Here is a 22,721-nt window from a genome sequence, read left to right on the forward strand (position 1 = left end):
CCCCATGAACAAGAAGCCCGCAGGAGACTATTACATGACTTGTAGTACATGGAGTACATGGCTTGTATTGAAACATTTCTATGTAGGAGCATAGCCATTAATTTCTTGACATGTTTAGTGGGAAACATCTGTTGTTTTTTTTTAGAAAACTGTTTACAGTTATCACAGTCTGGCCTGTGTCCCTCAAACGTGCTATGGTGAGCTTATCTTTACAGTTTTATCAGTTAGCCCGCACATTTGTGATCAGTCATTACAAATTTACCTAAGGGTAAGGCTCTGAATTTGGACAAAACCAAAACCAAAACCTTCTTGTCTCAGAATAAAGAATAACAAACTGTTAATACACTGCCAAAGATACAAGGCAATGGGTAAGTCCCATCTGGAACCATAGAACGGTTTGGGTTGGAAGGGACCTTAAAGACCATCTGATTCCACCCCCCTGCCATGTGCAGGGACACCTCCCACCAGACCAGGCTGCCCAAAGCCCCATCCAGCCTGGCCTTGAGCACCTCCAGGGATGGGGCACCCACAGCTTCTCTGGGTGACCTGTGCCAGTGCCTCACCGCCCTCTGAGTAAAGAGTTTCTTTCGAATATCTAATCTAAACCTACCTGCTTTTATTTTAAAGCCATTCCCCCCTTGTCCTATCACTATACTCTGACAAAGAGTCCCTCCCCAGCTGTCCTGTAGGCCCGTTAGGTCCTAGAAGACTGCTATAAGGTCTCCCCGGAGCCTTCACTTCCCCAGGCAGGCAGCAAGACTGACCTGAGCCGAGGGGGCAGTGTCTCTGCTCCCTGGGTACATGGGAGTGCTCCAGGCTGGGCCCACCGCGGGGTTTTACTGGCCAGAGGCTCCAGCCCTCATTGTGTCAGCCTGACCTGCAAGAGCAGGGAGACTCAAACCAGTTTCTTGGAGAAGTTGCTTTTGTTTGTTGGTTTAATGTTCCATTTCAGCACACAGACACTTTTCTCCAGCGCACTTGAGAAAAGTATTTCCTTTTTCTTCTTTTCCACTCTGAAACAGCACATTCATCATTTTCCTTCAATTTTCTAGTGAAAATGTTCATTTCAGAAACAGTCTGGAAACAAAAATCAGGTATTGCTTTGTAAAGCACATCATTAGAAGTTTTTTGTGTGGTTTTTTTTTTTTTTTTTTTTTTTTTTTTTTTTTTTTTTTTTTTTAAATATAGAAGAAGCTGAGGCAAACTACCACAGGCTTTACTTTGAAGTATTACAGAATTACTGTTAAAGGATGAGTCTGATCTACGTACCTCCTGCAACAGCATCCACTAATGCCTAAGGCTAGACCGGGAGCAAATGCAGAGGGATTGCAATGCAGAGCACACTCGGCCCCTGTTTGGAATAGAGGAGTGCTAACAAAAATGACATCAGCTGCTGCTTCTGCATCCTCCTGCTGCACCTCAGCACACCTCTCTGGCCCATCATCCATCGTGTAAGCACGGGAATGAACTGACCGGTCCCAGAGCCACTGGGAGCACTCAGTTCATCATCCTTTGCTTCTCAATGCAATCGTTTGGTGTCAGGGAAGAGAAGATGCTGGAGATCGCCAGCACAGGCTGGGGATGCACCATTTTGTGTGCCTGCAGTGCAATTTTAACTACACAGGCAGGGGCCAATTCCTCCTCAGTACAAAGCAACTGATTTCAGGAAATTACATCAGGGTTAGTGTTTAAAATACAGAAACTACACAATAATATATTTGAATGGTATGCACTTTGACCATAATGACATTTAGGAGGGGGGGGAAAAAAAAAAAAAAGGTAAGTGAACATCTGCTCCCAAGCTTGTTTCTGCTGTGTAAAGAATGTCAAGGGTCTTTTTTTTTTTTTTTTTTTTTTTTTTTTAACTTTTCCGGAAGCAAACAAATGGTTTATTCAGCAGGGATCATGGCTATAGCCCAAGACAATCAGCCAAGTGTGGGTTCAGAGAAAAAACTGACTTTTCAGCTCTAACCCCAGACCCTCCTTTCCAATTTTTTTCCAGCTCATTAAGTTTGCATTAACAAAACATCACCATTCAAAGGCAGGAAGGCTATTCAAAGCGTTTGTATTCTTAAATGCCTCCAACAGTGAAAGACAAACACTTTACTTGTATTATCAGATGATTAAGTTTGCTTTTCCGTGTATATAAATTATATTACTTGTACAAACACACAGAGAGGACATAGGATCACTCACATCAGGGCTGCAGGTTCAAACCCGTAACATCCTAGTCCAGCAAAGCACTTAAAGACATAGCTTTAAAGCACGTGCTTACAGGGATTTGCTGGATCAGAGTTTAATGTTATTATTAAAATTACCTTCGTCCAGCTGGAGGCATCTGTGATGTGGACTGGGAGGAGGGAGGGGAGAGGGTTTGTGATGCTGTGCCCCCCCTCATATAACCTGAAAGCACCCCCGGTGCGTTTCGAACCCCGCTGCATCCCTCCCTCCTTGCTCAGCAGCCGGCTGCAGCAGGCAAGGGGAGCTCGCAGCTCCTGGCAGTACGGGAAACGCCCGCATTTCCAAGATGGATCACCTGAACTGAGGAAACTGGGGGCACTAGCAGGCTCATAAAGATGCGTGACAAGTACATCCAGGGACCGTAGAGGGGAAAACGCAGCCAGGTGTGTTGCTGTGCTGCTCCTGCCACCGTCTCCTTGCCAGCCCCACCGGCGTCCCCAGAGGAAGCCCAGGGACAGGGAGATGGCCCGGAGGTGCAGTCCCAGGAGGTGGGACCTGTGCTAAACCTCTGAACTGTGCTAGCTGGGCTGGCTGAAGATCCCTCGTCTTCAGCAAAGAAATGTGCTGGGGGGCATCACTGTGGTGCCCCAGTAGGCCCTGTATCAGGTGGCTTAGCAGAATAATTATATTAATAAAAATCCCTCATATAAAATCCCTACTGTTTAGTTACAGCGTTACAGCTTGTTCCCCTTTTCCTGTGAAAATCGTGATTAATACACAGAGGGTATATACGCACATTAGGAGACTGATACATTGGAAGCAACTCAGTTACTGCCACTAGCAAGAATCTGGTTTTCTTTAGAATGAATCTATCTTGCAGCAGAAAAACAAACAAAGCCATTGCTACTGCAAGCTGCTCCCAGAAATCCCTGATGTCTTTCACTTTGCTTTAAATTTTCTTCATTAATTTACCTCAAGGCTGGACTGGAGCATTAGCACAAGAAATTCCAGCTTCAGATGGAAAGCATTTGAGAAAGCTGGGACCAAATGTAAGTAGGTTAGCACAAGGAGGAGGGGCCAGAACTTCAGCCTCTGGTTTCCAGTAGGCCTGAGGTCACTACCTGGGTAGCAGCATCCCCTGTAGACTTGCCAGCCTTTTCCAGGTTTTGAAGGAAGGTAACTGGATTCAATTTACTGTGATTTTTAGGCAGAAATTGTATTGTCATCATTGCTGTTTAAACTAGCTGTTAAATAAATTTTGAAATAAGGATGCGCTTCTTGTTTTGTTTGTTTGTTTTCCTGTGACTTTTTCCATTTCCCCTCTAATACAGAAGCATCTCAATTCAGGCACCATAAAAATACAGAAAGGAGAGTGGACTGCAAATATTCCAGTTTAACTCTAAAAATTAATAGCGCATTCAGCAGAATGAGGTATTGCAATATAATTGTTCATATTATGGTTCCATTTATGGACCCCAGCCAAGACTGTTCTCATGCAGCACTAGGAAGCCCGTAAAGGAGGGAGAATCCCTATCTGGTTGAGACGGGAAGATCTTGAAATAAGTCAGAGAGCCACAGAGAAGTGAAGCAGCAACTGTCAGAGCTACAGCAGAGCCAGGAACAGAGCCACGGTGTCCCGAGCCCCCATCTGATGCGTCACCCACTGTTCACATTGCCCCAAGGCAGTATTCCTCAGTCCGTATCAAATTTTGATATGGTATTTTTTCACTCTGCTTCTCAGTCTGTATCAAATATTGAAATGTATTTTTAATCAGCTCTGTTTTGAAAAAATTTCTGACGACCAGAGTAGAATGTGTTCATCAACAAGAAACTTTGAACTGCAATGGCAAATGCCTATTGCAGTGTTTATGATAACCTTTTATGCTAAAAATAGCTCATGTAAACAAGCTTTGATTAATTCCCACTGTCAGGATGTGCACTGTTCCCAAGTTTAAGAACACTTTTTCCGTAGATGCTTGCTCATTTCCTTCAGTCCAACCTCTTGGAACAAGTCTGAGGGCTCAAAACCCAAACTCTCCTTGCAAGAAATAACTGCGCAGATATAAACAGACTCCAAGCAAACAGCCTCTGCTCCTTTCAGCAGCTTTGATCTGACGCAAAGGTGCCTTTCTTGTCAGTTCAGAGGTACAAAGTGTAAAAAAGGCTCTTACTAGGAGTCACATCATCACCTTCACACAATTTTCAAGGCTTTGTTTCTTACCCTGGATCCTACAAGTACCAAAAAATCGGTTGCATATTGTGCATAATAGGCACTAGGCTATAGCTGCAACTCCTTCACAGGGTGGTAAAAACTGCCTGGTGCTGCTAAGCGGAAGTTAGGGAAGATCTAAAAGCAGCTCTATCCTGCATCAGAAGGAGCAGCTTTGAGACAGACTCGGCTTTTCCCAGTTTCTTGTTTCACATCAAAAGAAAGCAACTATTTTTTTTTTATTTTTTTTTTTCTGTCATGACAGGACACCACATCCTGTTCAAAGGGATATTTTCAATATGCCCAATAAAAGCTTTCAGTTTAGATACATTAAGACAAACCTGCTCTTAAACTCGAAGCTTCCTGAAGGGCTCTTATCTCAAAGTGCACAAGCAACCTCGATAAAGAAAACACTTACGTTATTGTTGCTTTGCAAGTTTATTGCAGAGTTTGTATCTAGCCAAATCATTGAGATACTGCTCTGAGGAAGGTGTTGGAGTCGTGCAGCAATGGGTGTTGAGCGGCGGGACGCAGCATCCCATCAGATCGGGCTTTCTGAGCTCACCTTCCCAGAAACGGGATGCCACTTCAGGCAGCTGAAGCACTCGGTACCCAGCTCCACTCACTCCTAGCAGCACGGCTGGCACAGAACCACTTTTCCAGTGTAATAAAAGCAAACAAGTAGACAAGCTATTTTTAAAGCACTGTTTTATGCCACAATGGTCTGAGATTAGATGCAGCTTGTCCAGACGTTCAAAAACAATGCCCACATCAGTTCTCCCTGCAGTTTGCGCTCTCCCTTAAAAGCGTAGAGAAAAGCTATTTTTTCCCTTCTGCTCCCCGCTGGCTTTCCGGCTCTGTTGTCTCCCTCCCTTGAAACAACTTCACACTGGCTTCCTTGTGGCCTCCCTTCTCCCAAACAACTTCCCGTCTGCTTCCCTGTTCCCTCCCCATTTCTCCTGCCGCCTGCCTGCACGGGAGTGACTCTCATCCAGTTTCCTTTGCTGGACTCTCCACGCCGAAAAGACACCCGGGTGACCATGCAATTAGCATGGGATTGAAGAAAGCTGATAAAGTCGTGTTCGCCTGATTAGCCTAACTGAAAGGTCTGCAGCCCTGGCACACAGACCCTTGCTGGTGCCAAGGAGTTCTGGTTCCAGTAACGCCTTTATCGCGAGCGTGGTCCGAACACTTGAAATTATTGGCACCCCATACAGGCTTCCTAAAGTGGATTCTCTTCCTAATATTCAGACAGTATTGTTCTTTAGCAAAAGACAGATATTTTCCTTTTGCCACCTATTAATGCTCAAAAAAATTAGCTACACTAGAGAACAGGAGAGAAATACCGGTATCAGACTTTGTGACTACGTTAAAGGACATAAGGCCCTATATCCACAAGCTCTGACACTGGTAAGCATCCACCAGACTATTTTCAGAAGCAGCTTCCTGGGATCAAAATCTTTACTTTTAATGAACAAACATCTATTCTAAATTTATCCCAAAGATGTTAACGTAGCAATGGCAAAATGTATTATGCCAACAGAATTAGAAGACATCTTGAAAAATATTTAAGAGGTCATAATTAAATGATATTTCTACTAACATTCCAATTATACCGCGTACTGTTGTGTGCACAACATGGAAACAGTATTATAAAGCCATTGTTTCAGTTTGCTTCCTGTGATACTAATCTCAATCAGGCCGTCAGACGAACAGCCTGCATTTCTAAATGTTAAAGGCTTCCTCTCCAACATTCCCACACAGAATTGCCTACTGTGAAAATCAAAGGGAAATGTGTTACTAAGTAAAGAAGCAACTTTTATAAAGCAAAGCCTGGTATTTTTTACCCTTTTGAACTCTGAGATATACAACCAGCTATTTCCTATTATGATAGGATACAAGGGCCAAGCCGGGACCCCGCCATGCCTGCAGGAGCGCGCCCTGCAGCCCAGGCACTGGGGCTCCCAGAGGCGCGTCGCGGGCGAGCTCTCGGTGCCGACTCAGGCTCTGGGCTCTGCCATTCACCTGCTGGAAGAATATAGGCATAGATCTCTCGAGGGCTCGGCTTCCCGACTGATAAATAATAGCTATGCAGACACAGCTAGTGAAAGAACCCGAGTTACACAAGCGAAAAGCCCTATTCCGAGCCAGGGAACAGCACGATGGGGCATTAGAGGCACGATGCCAAGGGCCTGAGGCTGGCACGCTGCCTGAGGCCATCTCTGAAATCCCATCTGGAGCGTGGGCTTGCAGAGAGATGAGGATGCAGCCCTGGGAAGGCCCTTGCTCGCTTCATTCCCAGCAAAACTGCTGTGAAATGAGGAGATGAGTCCTCATGTGAGGATCATGCCCACAAACAGCAGTATAAAATAAAATCTGTTGTGGCAGGAGGTTTTGATAGAATTAATAATAAATAGCAAAAATGCTAATCAAGCTCTACTTTTTTCTCTGCTAAATTTTGAAGTATTTTTCAAGCCGCACTACAGGCTTATTTTAGTGACATTGTATATATATAAATGCAGTAAATGTTATTTTAATGTCCTAATTAATGACTGAACATATACTCCCACTTAACTCCAGTTTACACTAAATGTCTAGCCCAAATAATCAAAACTTTTTCCATGAAGACAACATAAAGCAAGGAGGATGTCTGCAGGCTGGGGAAGACGTTTGTCTCTCATGCATGCTCCTCCAGTTCTCCACCTCCCCATTTCCCTGTTCACCTGCCAGAGAAAACAGGAAGCCCCATGCTCCCCATCACTGGGGTTAGGCTCCTCAGAGGCAACGCAGAGCTAACAGCCAAATTCCAGTCTGCTAAACGTGCCTCGGAAAAAGGGGCAGCTTGGCATGGGGTTCAAAAGGGGTCTAGAGCAAAACAAGAGCAGGGGATGGACAGGCACGCACAAGCCACTTCCATTTTGCTCCATGCTCTTGTCGAAATGTGATAAGCAGCAAACCTCTTCATACAGGAGCCAAAAACTGTATCAAAACCCTGTAGCTTTTAATCAAATCAGAGAGCCTTCTCGTGAAAGCCAGTATCCTTAGGAAGACTGACGTTACTCGGCAGCCTACAATCAAAGACTTTGATTCTGCTCCCACAGGAATGGATCAGAAGAACAGCACCCCTCAAACATTAGCTGCATTAAGTAACTATTGTGCAACGACAGTGTTAATCAGGCCTGAAAGGCAGCAGTTTTTCAACAAAGCTCACCTGCCAGAAGCCTGCTTAGAAACGTCTATATTCAATTTTCCAGTCCTGTCTCCTGAGGGGAAGAAACAGTTCTCAAACTGATAGAAATTTACTTTGGCTAGACTAGCATTATGCATCTGCAAATCTCAGGAATCTTAGCAAGTGTACACTGTAGGACAATCAAACGAGCAAGAAATAATACTCTGAAGTCATTATTCCGATAGCGATAAAGAAAGCTCTCTCTCTCTTATGCCACTGTATTCCAAAGCCTGATAAATTTTATCTTTCAAATATTCAGGGCTAAACAAATTTTCAGCCTTCTTGTTTAGCTTGGCTAATTTAAATGTTAGCTATACCCAGAGGAATATAAGTAGCAGATGAGGCCTTTACAAACAACCAGTGGTTTTCTGGCTTGAGTTCTTTCATTTCCATGTGTTCCCCATGTCAGAAAATAATACCCAACTCTTCGAGAAAAGCAGCCCCTTAAGCTCAATTCCTCATAATAGAAGCACTAAAGATTCTGAAATTCAGATCTACATCTTAGGGACAAACCTGCATTTGACTAACAACACAAATTTTAATGAGAGGACTTAAATCAAACTGATATTGTAACTGGGGAAGCAGATCAGATTTAAGGCGAAGTAAATAACTAACTTAGAAGAAGCTTTGAATATTATTGAAACACAGCCTGTCATAACTGTAACGTTTCACTGCCAGATTGCTTTCGAACTGCTGGGTCATGATGATACCTCAAGAAAACGTAAATCAGCTACATGAATCACATTGTTTTTCAAACACTGTCACAGAAAAAAAACAGAAACGTACGCAAATGTATAAATATTAAATAAATATATGTAGTTGTCATCACTATCAATTGATACGAGCTTAAGTCTTGACACTACAGAAGCACTAAAACAAATATTTTATCTGTAGAATTTTTTCCTTGTCAAGAAATGTAAGTGTATTTGAAAAGTTCACTTTAAACTGAGCAGTTTCCAGGTCAGCAAATATCTTTTTCTCATGATGACAGCATCAAACTATTTCATTTCAGCTTTCACAGACACAAACATTATTTATATTATCTGTTACAGTCCTGCAGAAGTTTGCTTTTCCTATTCTGTGCCAGTCTCTAGCTCATCTAATATAAATATTTGTAAAGCTTAAGCTGCATTTTTATGAGAAAGCTACTAACAAATTAGCTCGCTGGACAGTATTTTTAAGAACATTTACCTATTTTATGCATCTTCAAGCATTAATTGCATGAAGAAATCAGAGATGATTTCCAAATGCTGTTCAGCAAATAAAGTTTTCTTCTTACAGAAGTAAACATTAATATCAGATTCTATAAGCTAAGATTTAAAAAAAAAGTATAAAACACAACATACATTTCATAAAATAGTCTTCGCAGAGCCCAGAAAAGCTACAAAAATTATAGACATAGAACTGAGTTTGTCATATCTTTGAGACTAATAACAACTAACCAACAGCATACTTTTCCAGAGAATGAGATACTTCCTAATGGCATTTATTAAAGCAGTTGTTATGGTATGACTCAACTTTTCTAAAGAGAGGAAGTGCAATCGTGACCTTATTGGGATTTCTGCCATTAATGAAGGAAAAGATGAAATTTTGGCTTTACCTTTCACAAATAATACAGGATTTCTTTTTTAACATATTCTTGGCACACAGAAGTCACTGTGTGAAAGTTCCCCCAGAAAAAATACAGTTGTTTTCATTGATCTTAAAGGCTACTCAAACTATAGATTTCTATCAAAGTGATTATGCAAACATAGGGGTAAAACAAGAACATTGTTCATTTTATTGGTTTTAACAGGCTATGAAATTGACGCTGGTTCACATTTCATACTACTCCAAAATAATTAAGACTGATTAAATAGAATCCATTCATGCCAAGTATTTAAAAGTTGTTCGCTTTAGCTATCTCACTCTACCATGTATTGGACAACCTACTATATATTACCAGTGTATAGCACAATCAGGCCTCTAAAATGAAATATTGGACCTTCAGAACTTTCAAGCTGCCTTTTGAATGCACTGGCACACACATGCTTGCCATGACCAGTCCTGATTTACTTTTTTCAGCATAGAAGCTTATAAGGTGTATGTCTGAATTCTGATTTAACTCCTAAAAGCTCAAAGCCTTGTTAATGAGTTTAATAAAACATATCCAATAGTTTTTATAGTTCTTTTTTTCAAAGATGCAGAACTGCATCAGTTGTTAGTTTGGTAATGAAGATCTTATATGACCAGATTCACTCACATTTCCTATCCCAATTCAAATATACGTAATTCTGATGGAAAAAAAACAACAACTTTAAGTCTATTTGTATTCTCACAACACAAGGACTTGCGTCCTGTTCTCACTTTAAGACCTTGTGTTCAGAGATGACCATGCACATTTTCACCAAGCTGATACCAACCAGCATTAACAACTTTTAGCCAGATGTTACCTGAAGACAGAAGCTTGTGAGTGCGTAGGAAACTGATTGCCAGGCGCATTACGGATGCCTTGTCCAGGTGGGAACTGACACTGTGGGGAAGGGGCAGCTCGTGGGCCAGTTCATAGAAAACTTCGGTCTCTTTGCTTCTTCTGCATCTTGCTGCATCTCTTGATTTCTCCTTCCTCCGTTCTGAACTGCTCCTGGCAGGTAAAGGAGAGAAAGGAAAAAGCATTTCTTGAAATGCAATTCACGACTTAAGAGAGGCATTTAGAAGAGTAAGTCTCAACAGTGATGAATCCATTCTGTCAACTGATTTAAACTCAATTGATGAGAAGCTAATATCTATTTGCTCCTTTAAAAACAGGAATTAGGAGGGAACTGCTGCAACGGGAAAATCAGCCTTTGGACCCCCTGAGTCCTTGTTGAATGTGACAGGTACAAGATCTGTCTTAGGTCAGAGATTCAAAACAAAATAGCAAACTATTATTCCTGGGATTCAGGAAATGTTAAAAATTGTATATCTAAATTTGTTTTGTTCAGTCTGTATTTATTTACTTGAAAAATACTCCAGGACAAGATGACAATCAATTTTAAAGCTGGAGAAATGGCAGAGTGTGTGGCTGTGTCATTGATAAAATGAGTTGCAATTGCTGTTCCCTGCATTAAAGTAAAGGTAATAATAGGGTATCCAATTGTGCTTGTATATACAGCTGTCTCAGCCCTTAGCAGTACTCTGAAAAACCAACTTTCCTCAACCACGAAGAATATAAAACGGGAAAGAAAATACTACTGCATGCAAGAAACCTACCTCTCCTTAGTAAAAGCTATTCTAATGAAATCACCCTCTCTCCATTGTCTATGAGAACGGGCTTCTTCTTGAGAAATAACAAGGCCAACAGAGTCAGCCTCCCTCAAACTCTACAGAGAACAGAAGAGCAGGAAATAACAAAGGGGAAGACATTTTATGAAGCAAGTATGCAAAACTAAGCCACCAAGGGATACAAAGCTAAATTTAACGTGTGAGAAACACAAAGGCTACATTCATTATGGATTTGGGATGGGTTAGTTTAAGAGCAAACTCCACTGACTAGTGTTTCATAAAGTACGATTCTTATTTCGGAGCGCGAAGAGCCTGTGCTTAAATACTACCATTTCAAACCCAGGTAGCTCTGCTGATATTACAAGTTTCCTTCGCTTGCATGAGTCGATGTTTCACACCTCAGTCACTTCAATACATAATGGATTTATTTTCTAGCAGACTCCTGTAACACTGTATTAGTGCAAATATCACAGCTTGGATGAGCACAGGCTGGGGAAAAGATCAACCACACTGTTTCTGCTGATGCACATTCATTTCCAGAATCACCATTGGTGGCTCCCCACTTGACAGGGCTTCTAAATAAAAAGCCTATCATAACCTGCTATTTCCAATGTTAGTATAAAGTAATGAGTCTATAAAGTTTAAAAAAAAAATCCCCATCACACTAGGATATTAAACTATATTCTTTCATGCGAAGAAGACGATGAAAACAAACAATGTGACATATTAACCACAACACTTAATCCTAGATGCTGTTTAAATCGTGGCTGGTACAATGTAACACTGCATAAAATAGAAAAAGAACTTTAATACATACTAACGTATTTTAGAGAAGATGACCATTTCTAGAAGAGCCAGACCGACTGCAGAAGTTTCTAGCATGGAAACCTCATGTCGCTTAAAAAATGTATATGAAAGTAAAATAGCCAGGGTACATGTTAAATGCTAAGACCAAAGGAACAGTAGGGTGTTTGTTGGGGCACATGCAAGGCTGGGCATTCAACAGCATCTTCCAAAGCAGAAATCTGCTCGCAGCACATCAGCAGGGCTCCCATGCTGCAGAACAGTTGAAGCTGGGCATGGGCTTGGGGATCAGATAGGTGGGACGGCAGGTGCTCAGTAGTGGGTGTGCTAACAGAGCACAGGGCCTAATAAATGCTTACGATATCTTCTCAAGATCCATGATCAGCCTTTGGCAAACCTCTTTCACAATATTTTGCTCCAGGTGAATATTTTCTAACATGGTATCTGATAGAGGAGGTATGCACAGGATGAGACTAACACACATTTCAGTATACAACAGCAGGATCCAACTTTGGTAATGACTTCAGTGGCATCACTGGAGTGAGCACCAACCCATCCAAGTCTGAACATAAAGCATCAGATATTTACAAGGTAACACTAACTTCTTACTTTTTTCCTTGTCAAGTAGGAGTCAGATTGTATGCACATTAAAAAACAAACAAACAAACAAAACCAACCACAACTACAACAAAAACAACTTCATACACAGACGTCTTTCAAGGTACTACAGAAAATGCTTTATGTCATCCTGGGGCAGACGCAGGGAATGGGAGTACCAGGTAAAATAATTACACTTTCAGAGGTACTTCCTTCTCTCTAAATAAAAATGCATCTATGCTGCGCCTATAAAGATTCCAGTCTGGGAAAAATTCTTCCCAGTTTCTAATTCTGCCATTGAAATAAAAGGTTAGAAACAAAGCAAAATCAAAAAAAGCAAGCTACACAGCAATATTTATGAGAATTTCCAATTGCAGCTTGGAAAATCTAACTTGAACCACAAACGCTTGAGCTCTACTCTAAGTCTAGAGCCTGCAATTTTCACATTTGAACCAACTTGGGGAAAACACGGTCCAAGCTCTCCTCATTTAAATACTGAATTTTGGGAACTAAGGCCAAAGCCATGTCGCAATTCAAGCAGGAAAAATGGGTTTTATAAGAGGGGGTCGGGTCTCTCAAGATGCCACTCCAGCCACGAAGAAAAATATTTAGTTTTGCTAACCTCTGTAAATATAATTGTCAAGGGTGGCTAATAAGACAACAAGCTGGTTTCATTAACCATGGGATGCCCCAGATTTCTAACAAGTAATGCTATGAGCAAAGCATGATTTTTAACTCTGTGCTGCAGATGCCTTCCCTCACCACTGCCTCCGATGGTAGTTTGCAGCTTTTCTGAAACAAGACACAGTTCATCGTACACCATTTGAGAGTCTTCTTGACTTGGAAAATGAGAGGAAGAATCAGCCTGTTTGGTTGCTATCAAAAGATGTTCTTGCTTGCACATTATCATTTTAAATAAACAATTTGCTTGTTAAGCATTTCCCTGTACCTCAATTTTCCTCCTCTTCTTCCCTAGCTCAGCACACCCTCAAGTTGTGTTGTTGTTTTCGCCAGACAAGTACAAGTGCATGGAGGCACAAAACAACCCCCTGGCCTCACGCCCCATAGCATTTCCCCCAAGCAGACAGGTATGTTTGTTCTTTCCCTGTTTCAAAGACTATCATCTAGCCCTCATTCATCTTGGTTACACAAAAGCCTCCAAAACCTGCAGTCAAGTGCTACAACTCTGCAGAATGCAGTATGTGCAGGGTTTTCCTTTGCAGATAGCAGGCCATCACATCTCCCTGCAGTTGCCCCCATTTTATTCACTGGGTGAGCTTTTCTCCCTGGGCAAGGGTTGACTACCTGCAGGCAGAAAGCAAAAACGTAACTCCACAACAACCTTGTTTGAGGGCCAGGCAGAAAGGTCTACACTGAATCCTTCTCACACTTCATTAGGGCAACAGAGCAAAGGCATAGGCTCCAGCTAATTTATGAATCATTCCCTCCCAGTGTATAAACCGCCCACTTATGTGGCAAAATCGAGCACATGTGTGCGTCACTGCTAGGAGAAAGTGACGCAAGCAAAGGCAGAAACCTTCCTCACCCAAACCCATGTCAGATTTTTAAAACTTCAGAGGGAAAAGAGAGGAGAAAGCCACCACAGGTCAACCCACCCAAGCTCACTGACAAGGCCGGGAGGTCCTGCAGGGAAGCCTCCCTCACGGCTTTTTTCTCTCAGGAGTCCCTGGCACAATCAGGCCCCGCTACACAGACACTCACGCTCACACTGTAATCGCAGTGTGATCACAGACTGTTCCCCTTAAAATCACACCAGGGGAATGAGAAAGCTCAAATCTCCACTGAAAACAGGGTGATGGAGCTCAGGAGCAGGCCTAGGGTCTCCAGTCAGGACCCAGGCCACTCGCTGCCGGCCACATTCGGTTTGCCTTCAGAAAACAGAAGTTAGGGGCTGCAGCCTGCAAGCAGCGACACCCAACAACCAGCAAGTGTGGCAGTTTCAGGTGAAGCTCCCAAGCTGACAGGAGCCAAAGCTCTCTGCGTTTCTTCCACCAACCCAGGCAGCAAGGCAGCCCAAAGGGTACACCCACGCTCGCCCAGCATGCGGCTCCGCCGGTGGGGAGCACCCGAGCAGGCCCAGGAGTGCCGGCGGGGGCTGGATTCCTATCCCCTCACTCACCCTGGCACCCTTGCAACACGGCTCCACTGAAATCAGCGGGAATGCCTGCAGACGAAGGCCTTGCTTGCTCGCTTGGGGTTCAGATCGTAATCTGGCTTTCAGCAGCCTCTCTGGCTGCAGTACTGGAAACTCTAGGCTTGGAAAAACCTGAAGCCCCACATAACAACTCCCGTCCAAACAACCTTGCAAAACCATCATGTGGGCTTGGGGACCCATCCTCCCGGCGGCTTCAGACCCCCTGCAGCAGGCAGGAGCAATCCCAGCCTGCGGCTACCCGTCAAAGCCCTTGGTACCTACCCAGCCAACGATGACGCTGGATAGTCAGCTTCAGCCATCCTCCCGATGTCTAGAGTGTTGGTGGCCTCCTTGAAACTCATGGAGCAGCCTGCTCTGCGTCCCAGGCTGAGATACCAACCTCCGGCTCAGGGTTTTGCTGCTCTCAACAAGTCCACATGGGTCGATACCATGCGTGTGTAAGACTAGGCAGCACAGTAACTGTGCTGAATTATTCTCCCACCTTGTAGGCCCCAGATCTCAGAAGATTTTAGAGAAATCACAGCCTGCACCTTGAATGAGAATACCTTATATCTGGTAGCCTTCACTCATACCTGCACACTGTGACACACGCACATAAAACCTTTTGAAATACATAGTTCAGATTGACTTCCCTCTATTTCCTTCACTATTTTGGTGACCCTTGGACTTTGCTTCAGACTGCCTTGTATGCAAGCTAGTAAAACAGCAAGCATATTACTTTATATCCAGTGGCTGGTTATTAAATGCTTCTAGCTCCAGCTCTTTAAAGGTCAAGAATCCACAGTTAATTAAGCTGTCACATGAAATTTCTGTAGTAAATTCTCATTTAAAATGCCTTAAAGTTTCAAAAGCTAACTTGCAGAGCAAGAAAAATACATTCTAGGGATGAAAGGATTACAAAATATATCACAAAAAAGTTTTTCCAATTCAAACCAGTAAAAAACCAATAAAAATATTTTAATGGGCAGTACTATCTTAGATAACAACAACAATTTATTTCAAACTAGCAAGTCCATTTTTTTGCTGTGTTTACATTTTGCTTTACCTTCTGCTTAGCAAATCCCTAGATGATTTATAATCTACCGTACTATCTAAAAAGGAGTTTCTCTCACTGTGAGGCACTCCATAGCTATCTCAGAACCATACAGCTTGACGGCTCCAGATACGTGCTTCCATGGGCACCACGCAGCCAGCAGTCATGCTTACTTAGCCTTAAAATTCCTTTAAAAAGTATTCACACAGCTTTGTAACCATTCTACCCGACAAGCAGTTTATTCTGGATGACATGCTGTGCTTTTCGAAAGCCCCCTCCGTTAAAGTAATAAAAGTGACCATCAGTAAATAAAAAGTGCTACAAACAGCAATTTACTCACTCACCAGGAACTCAGGCCCAAATATGAAAGCTGTCAATGAAACCCATACATAGTGCCATACAGATCTGTCCTTATACCTGAACTCTTTCCAGTGAAAATAATTATTTCTAAAATCTGAATATGCACTAGATGAGTGAGTTCAGCACAGCAGCAAGAGGGGAGGAAGGAGGATGGAGAGTTATTCTTGGACAGAGAGGAAAAAAATGGTTTGAAAATATGTGTACTGCTCATGGCTGTTAAGTGCTAAAGCAGTGTTGTTGCACACTGGGATATTGCACCCAGTACACAGACAAAACAAATATAAACTCCAGCAAAATAGGGAATTTGTTAATAGAGGAAATGAGAGTTCGAAGGTAACAAGAAAAACTACTAACAGAAAAGGCCATTACAAAAATAAGGAAATGAAATACCTTCCACCCTTCCTTTAAAGCTGCTCTAACTTACAGCATCTCACCACTGACTCCTTGGGTTTGATCAGGGGATTTCTTATAATTTATGTACATACCCACTAAACAACAAATCATGGCTAGTTCAGTAAACGTTGGCACCAACTGCCATATCAATAGGTGATGCCATTCTTTCCTCCAAGTTTAAAACCAAAGGGTTGATTTAATGAAAGTCGGGAAAATGAGAAATACGAACAACTCAGGGACAGATCAGGGAAGAGTTCACATTAAGGGCAAGGAACTCATTTCTGTTCTCATTAGACATTTCCAAACAATGCTTAGTGTGATATGGGAATTGGCTAGTACAAGTAGAGTATCATGAGATGAGGCCTAAGAGAACACACCAAACTTTTGGTGTCTTTAAGCTGGGCATACTGATGGTTCACTAAGTCCACATCACTCTAGGACCACCACAGCTGACAGTAACATAGCCATGAGTATGCTTTCTTGAACAGGGAACATATCAAATCTTTAGATAGGTACAAGGAAGATGCAGTGGTGCCCAGTGCCAGGACAAGAGGCAATGGGCACAAACCATGACACAAGAGGTTCCCTCTGAACACAAGGAAACACTGCTTTGCCATGCAGGTGATGGAGCACTGGTACAGGTTGCGCAGAGAGGCTGTGGAGCCTCCATCCTGGGAGATCTTCAAAAGCTGCCTGGACGTGGTCCTGTTCAACCTGCTGTAGGTAAACCTGCTTGAGCAGGGGTTGGACCAGGTGACCTCCAGATGTCCCTTTCCCACTTCAGCCATTCTGTGATTCTGTGAAATCCCATATGAACCTTAAAACCACATGTGAGACCAACTTCCCCAACATCCAAAGCTCTGATAGTATCTAAAATCTATATGAAAATTCTGCATTACTGGATTTGCATTTTATTTATTTCAAGGAAAATTCCTGGCATCCATTTCTGAAAAAAAAAGGGATGCTGAGACAAAAAACATTATAACTACACATTTTAAAACATTTTTATCATTTGCATCTTCCATTTTATGCAGCTTGTAAGATAACTCTTTGTACCTCCAATTTGAAGTACCACTGTGAATACTAGCTATCACAGCAGCTAAAAAGTACTTTTGGGAGTTCAATGATGAGAATCTTACTGATGCTGCTGGAGCCCTTGTATTTTTTAAAGCATTAAGGTTTGCAATATGTCACCAAAGTATGATAAATTTAATCACAGTAAGCAAAATAATGTCCACAGGATTTATGTCCTACCATTTCTCTCTAGGATTATGAGTACCTTGAACTGGAGAGATAAGTGTTAGGATTTCAGCAGCTATTAATCTGGTCCTGGATTATTATTTTATGATGTTGGGAGCGCAGTCCGTCCGTTAGTCACCATGCCAGCATGGACCTGGCACCTCTGAAGATACGCCAAACACGTTGCTCCTGGGGCAAGATGTAGCTCCTGGGAACTGTATGAGGACTGTGCCATGCAGAGAAGATGCCAGACTGTTGTTTGATCATCAGGTAGAGCAGATGTAGGCATTGCCTTTTTGCCTTTTCAACCCATTCCCTGGATTCAGGTGAGAGGAGCGCAGCATGGTGAGAAACATTTCTCATGGCTTAGTTTTCAGTCAGAGCAGTTTACTTCACCAAGTCACTGTGCACTCAGCAAGCCTGAGTGCCAGCCACAGAAAGAGGGAGGATGGCTCTGGTCATCCCATAAAGCCAGAGCCAACGCTTAAACAGATCAGAGAACCAACTCCCCTGTGTTCTCAAATACTAAGGAAATTGTGAGAGAAACAAAATGCCCAGCACATGGCCAAACCTCGACTGGAGGAGCATAAAGGCTTCTAAACTCAATCTTCTCTCCCAAGACTGGTTTTGTACTGCTCTGCTCAGTCAAGATACGGGATCATGGATTCCTTCCCTGTGGCAATCAACTCTTTGATACCAGCCAAGACATAGCAAGCTTCAGAGATAACTCGTAGACTAAAAGGGAAAAACAGACCCACTGAATAACACTACGGAAAAGGACTGTTTCAGTAATGGCTGAAACTGAACATGCTTCCAAACAGCCATTTTGGGGGTGATAAATGTACAAGTCTGCTTTTCTTCATGGTTTCCACTCACACATTCAAATGTACCTGCAGCCCAGCTAGAGCTGGAATCGCACCGCAACAGCGGGGATAAGGTTATGACAATGCATGACCTGAGATCTCTATCAATGATTTGTGTTCCGAGAGATTACAGATTCTTATCCTGTGGCTTTACTTATAGTAATCAGTCAATTTTGACAGCTAATCTAAAGGTCCATAGATATTGTTGCTCAGAAGCTCAGCAGGTATTGCTGAGATCTGTTTTTAGATAACCCAACTATTTACCTACTTTAAAAAACACATACCAAAGGATGTGCTTTATCTCCTCACCAGTGGGTTTAAGCTAAAGGTGAACAAAGTGCAATTCACAGGCCCAGAAGTTAAACTCAAAACCATCCTCGTTTTTCAGATGGGACACTGACCACATCCCAGCCCGTACACAACCACAACGGGCATTATTTATCAAGATGGCACACATAAACAAGGGCAATTTTTCAATTAAGCTTTATTTCAAGCCTAAGGGACAAATATTACCATCACATGACTATAATATCACCAGCACACATACCTACCCTGGTAGCACTTCAGCCTGAAACCCCCTCAACTATAAACATTTGAAGGAGTCACGCTGAAGCTTGTTGACAAATCCGGAATTTTACGATCTAATGCTGCGTTACAATGTGGGCAATACCCACTGAAATTTGTGGAGCCTGTGGTTAAAATCTCTGGCGCTTCACCAGGCTCAGACACATATCCCACAACATTTTATCTTGTCGCACTGGCACATACGCTGACAGGTTCACACAAGGGGCCTTTGTGGATAGAAACAATGAGAGAGGCGCGCACAGAACAGGAAAATGGGTGGTGACCACCAAGAACTGGAAAAAAGCCTCTTTCAAAGGAAGGTCTTTGAAAACATTCATTACACCCCACCCAGCTATTTTCACTACAATATTTCAGTACATAAAAAACAACACAGGGAAAACAAACAGCCCACCCTTCAATATGCTGTAGGCTCTTCAACCCCTGAAAAAAAAGATCAGCAAGCCATAATGCTGCAGAAATCTTCACCAAGCAGAGTTGTGTAAGAGGTCTGCAAGCATCCACTGTAACCTTCCCCCCACCAGGAGTCTCACATGTCTCCAGTCTCTCTATATAATCAGAGTCAATTAGATATCTTTATTTTCAGAGTAAAGCCATCAAAATTTCAAACTGCATTGGCTGGTAAAGAAATGACAGTGAGCATTTATAGAGATCATAAAGTAAATATATTGTGACAACTCAAAAAATTGTTAGAGAAGTGAATGGCCTTCCACAATGCATTCCAGTTGTGCGTTTTGCCTTGCATTTGCTAATTTTACCAATTAGGGCAGTAGTTAGAACTAATAAAATATTTAAGATAGAACGGCTGCAAGTCAGAAAAGGAGCAATAAAACCAATACATAATGAAATAGGTCTCTGAAATCAGCACATCCTCAAAGGCTAGAGGCCAGTTTTCAAGGTAAGGAGGCCAGGCTTTCACAGAGGCTTGTCTCCACTGCAGACGGTGAGGTTACCAGAAAAGCAAAGATTGCACAGGTGAGACACTCCCAGCCTTGAGAACACAAAATGATGTCCTTCTTCTCCTAAGGTTTTGGGCTGCTCTGTGATGATGCCCTCCACGGTGCTCTGACAACCAAATTCAAAGCAATCATCAACATTACTTTGCCTGTTAATAAGCTGCGTCTTGTCCTTCCCTAAGTGTCAAATCCTTTAAACGCCTCTGTTAATAAAGTTAAGAAAACAGCTCTTGCAATACAAATCTTTATGGAATGATGTTGACTCTCTTTTTCCCTTTTGGACCTATATCATTTTAATATGTGATCAGTTACAATGCAATTTAATGGTTTCTCCATCTCCCTCTCTTGGTCATTGCAGACATCCACAATAAGGCGGATGTCCAGAGACCCAGAAAGATTAAACAGCCACTTCTTTGGCAAAGAGGGAATAATAATTCTTCAGAACAACAATACTGATGTTTCTAAATTTTGATTATTCCATGTAACGCAGTTTCCTCGACTTCCTGAAACAACTATCCATTGTAAATCCTCAGAGCCAGGCTGCATTTTTTTGCCCTTCGGGGTGCAAGTTTTGTCTGTACAAACATCCTGGGACAAACCTCATTCTTAGTCCCTGCTTTCTTTCCAGGGGGCTGTTACTTTACGCAGTGGCTCTTTAATTGTCTGTCTCTTCTTAAGTAAGCCATCAGGTAAACTGAAATAGTGACAACTTCACATGGTGTGATTTCGATCTCCCATTGGTATTTAGGTCTGTCACTAGTTTAAACTGATAAAATAAAAGATTAGTGGCTTGATTTTGGTCTCCTCTTTCTACACAGGAAAATGAGTCACCTACCAAAGGTTGAGATTGTTTCACCTATCTGGCCAAAAAAGCAGTAGTCATTTCAGCAGTGTTAGGCAATTCTTCTAGATTTACAGCTAAATCACAAACTGGAGCCATGTACTTCAGGGGAATCAGTGCCCTCTGCACACACACCTCTTCACAGCTCCCCTGTAATCACCTCCTGTCTGGATCATTAAGACAACTGCAGTGTTATACTGGGAAGAATCAACCGGTGATCACGCCAGCATTTTCTGCTGCTCTGTTCCCAGTGTGCAGATATGACGTTCCTCTGCTCCAGCCTCAGGTCAAGTGCTTTGGGCTAACACACGCTGCAACGCTGCGCTCCTACTGCCAGGGCAGCCAGACTCGCTCCCTGGCGCTATCACCATCTCCCTGCGTGGCTGCACCAGAGGTGAGCTTAACCAACGTATGTGTCATCTAAAGAAAGTAACACCAGTCACACAAGTCGCAATAGCACAAGTCGCTATTTATCCGAACAAAACCCTCATCATTTCTTAGCAAAGCCTTTCCTTCGGCTGCTGGCAGTGCCATGGTGAGTGCTCTCATGGCTACCTGCCTTGCAGGATACGGCAGAAGTGAGGGCGACTGTCGAAACTCCGGTACTTGAGGAAGAAACACTTGTGGCCTCTCCATGCTCAACTGCAGAATTTCAAGTATTTTAAAAATTAAGGCTTGGTTCTGTCAGGAAATGGCCGCCAGCTCTTCTGATGCGTAGCCCTGAATAATTAATTGCTCGCTACACAAAGACTTTCAAAGGGAACTGATAGTAATAAGGGCAGTCTGCAGTTGTATTACAAACCGTGAATAACCGGATGTAGCTGTTCTCTTTCAGCATTTCTTGCTTTATCTGGGTTTCTTTTCCCACTCCTAACTACTAACTCTTTAAAATTCTGTGTATCTAGAACCAAAGGGTAGCTGCTCTAGACAAGTGTAAAAGATGATAATGAATGAATGGAGGCCCCAAACCTGGGGAGCATTCAGAGCGTATACAAAGGCATATTCACAATGCCAGATTTCTCCATTTTTTTTTAATTTTTATTTTTTTAACTTCAGAACTAATAAATAAATCAGTATTTTGCCATTATTCCTGCTGAAGCTTTTATTTCCCAAATTTAAGCAAACAGGGCATGTGCGCATATACCGGGCCTAATTCTCATCTTCATCACCATCCCATCACCCCAGAAGGACAGGAGAGGGGAGTCTAAGAACAGTAATAAATTATAGTTATGACAACAGTATGAGGTTGATAAAACTCATTTTTTTCCAGAAAATAGTCTACTTTTTTGTTTAATTCATTATAATTAACAGTCATCATCTTATTATTAAAGCCCTTGCATTCTCTTAACAAAAGGCACACTACAATCATCCAGATTTTGGACATACATCAGAACTTCGCCTTTCAGTTGTGCCTAAGTCAGCATCAGCAGGGCAATGAAACAAGCACAGGAAGAATAACCATCCTCTCTGCTCATGTAAATCAGCATGACTTCATGGGCTTAGCAGTGACGCTCCAGTTCGCATCTGTCAGGGCGTGGTACCTCGATATTTCATTATTCTGATTCTAACTGTAAGGCAGCCAAATTTCTGACAAGACAGCCCAAGATACACATGCTGAAATGTACACAACTGTATCGGTACATGCATAAGGGGTTGCAAGGATTACAGAAAACAGATGGTACTCCCCAAGACGAGAGCGAAGGTGCCCTCAGACTTTTTGAGCTGACAGTCTCAATAATTACCAGCACCGTTTTGGAAACATACCTTGTCTCTGCTTAGAGCAGTTCTTGGAAAATGCAACTTTTTTTCTTCTTGTTCTTTTCTAAATTAAATAGCTTTATCAACCAAACTGAATGGCTGTTCCAAGAATGACTGCTTTCTCAGGAGAAGCAGAAAGGAAAAAAAAATTGGGGGGGCAGGGAGAGAAGCTGCACTCACTGCCAAACCCCATGGTTTTGTCATTAGAAAACAGAACTGAGATGGTACACAGGCCAAAGATGAGGTATGCTGAGAAA

General features: G+C 42.5%; 1 protein-coding gene across 2 annotated transcripts in view; it reads right to left on the minus strand.

Moving 5' to 3' along the window:
• EPAS1 (endothelial PAS domain protein 1) overlaps positions 1-22,721 on the minus strand; it is a 114,368-nt gene that overhangs the window by 26,675 nt on the left and 64,972 nt on the right. For both annotated transcript variants that reach the window (XM_040550879.1, XM_040550881.1), the window contains one exon: positions 10,052-10,242. In XM_040550879.1, coding sequence (XP_040406813.1) covers positions 10,052-10,242 — 191 coding nt within the window. The remainder of the gene's footprint in view (positions 1-10,051; positions 10,243-22,721) is intronic.

Source organism: Cygnus olor, chromosome 3 (assembly GCF_009769625.2).
Source record: "Cygnus olor isolate bCygOlo1 chromosome 3, bCygOlo1.pri.v2, whole genome shotgun sequence".
NCBI classification, from domain to species: Eukaryota; Metazoa; Chordata; class Aves; order Anseriformes; family Anatidae; genus Cygnus; species Cygnus olor.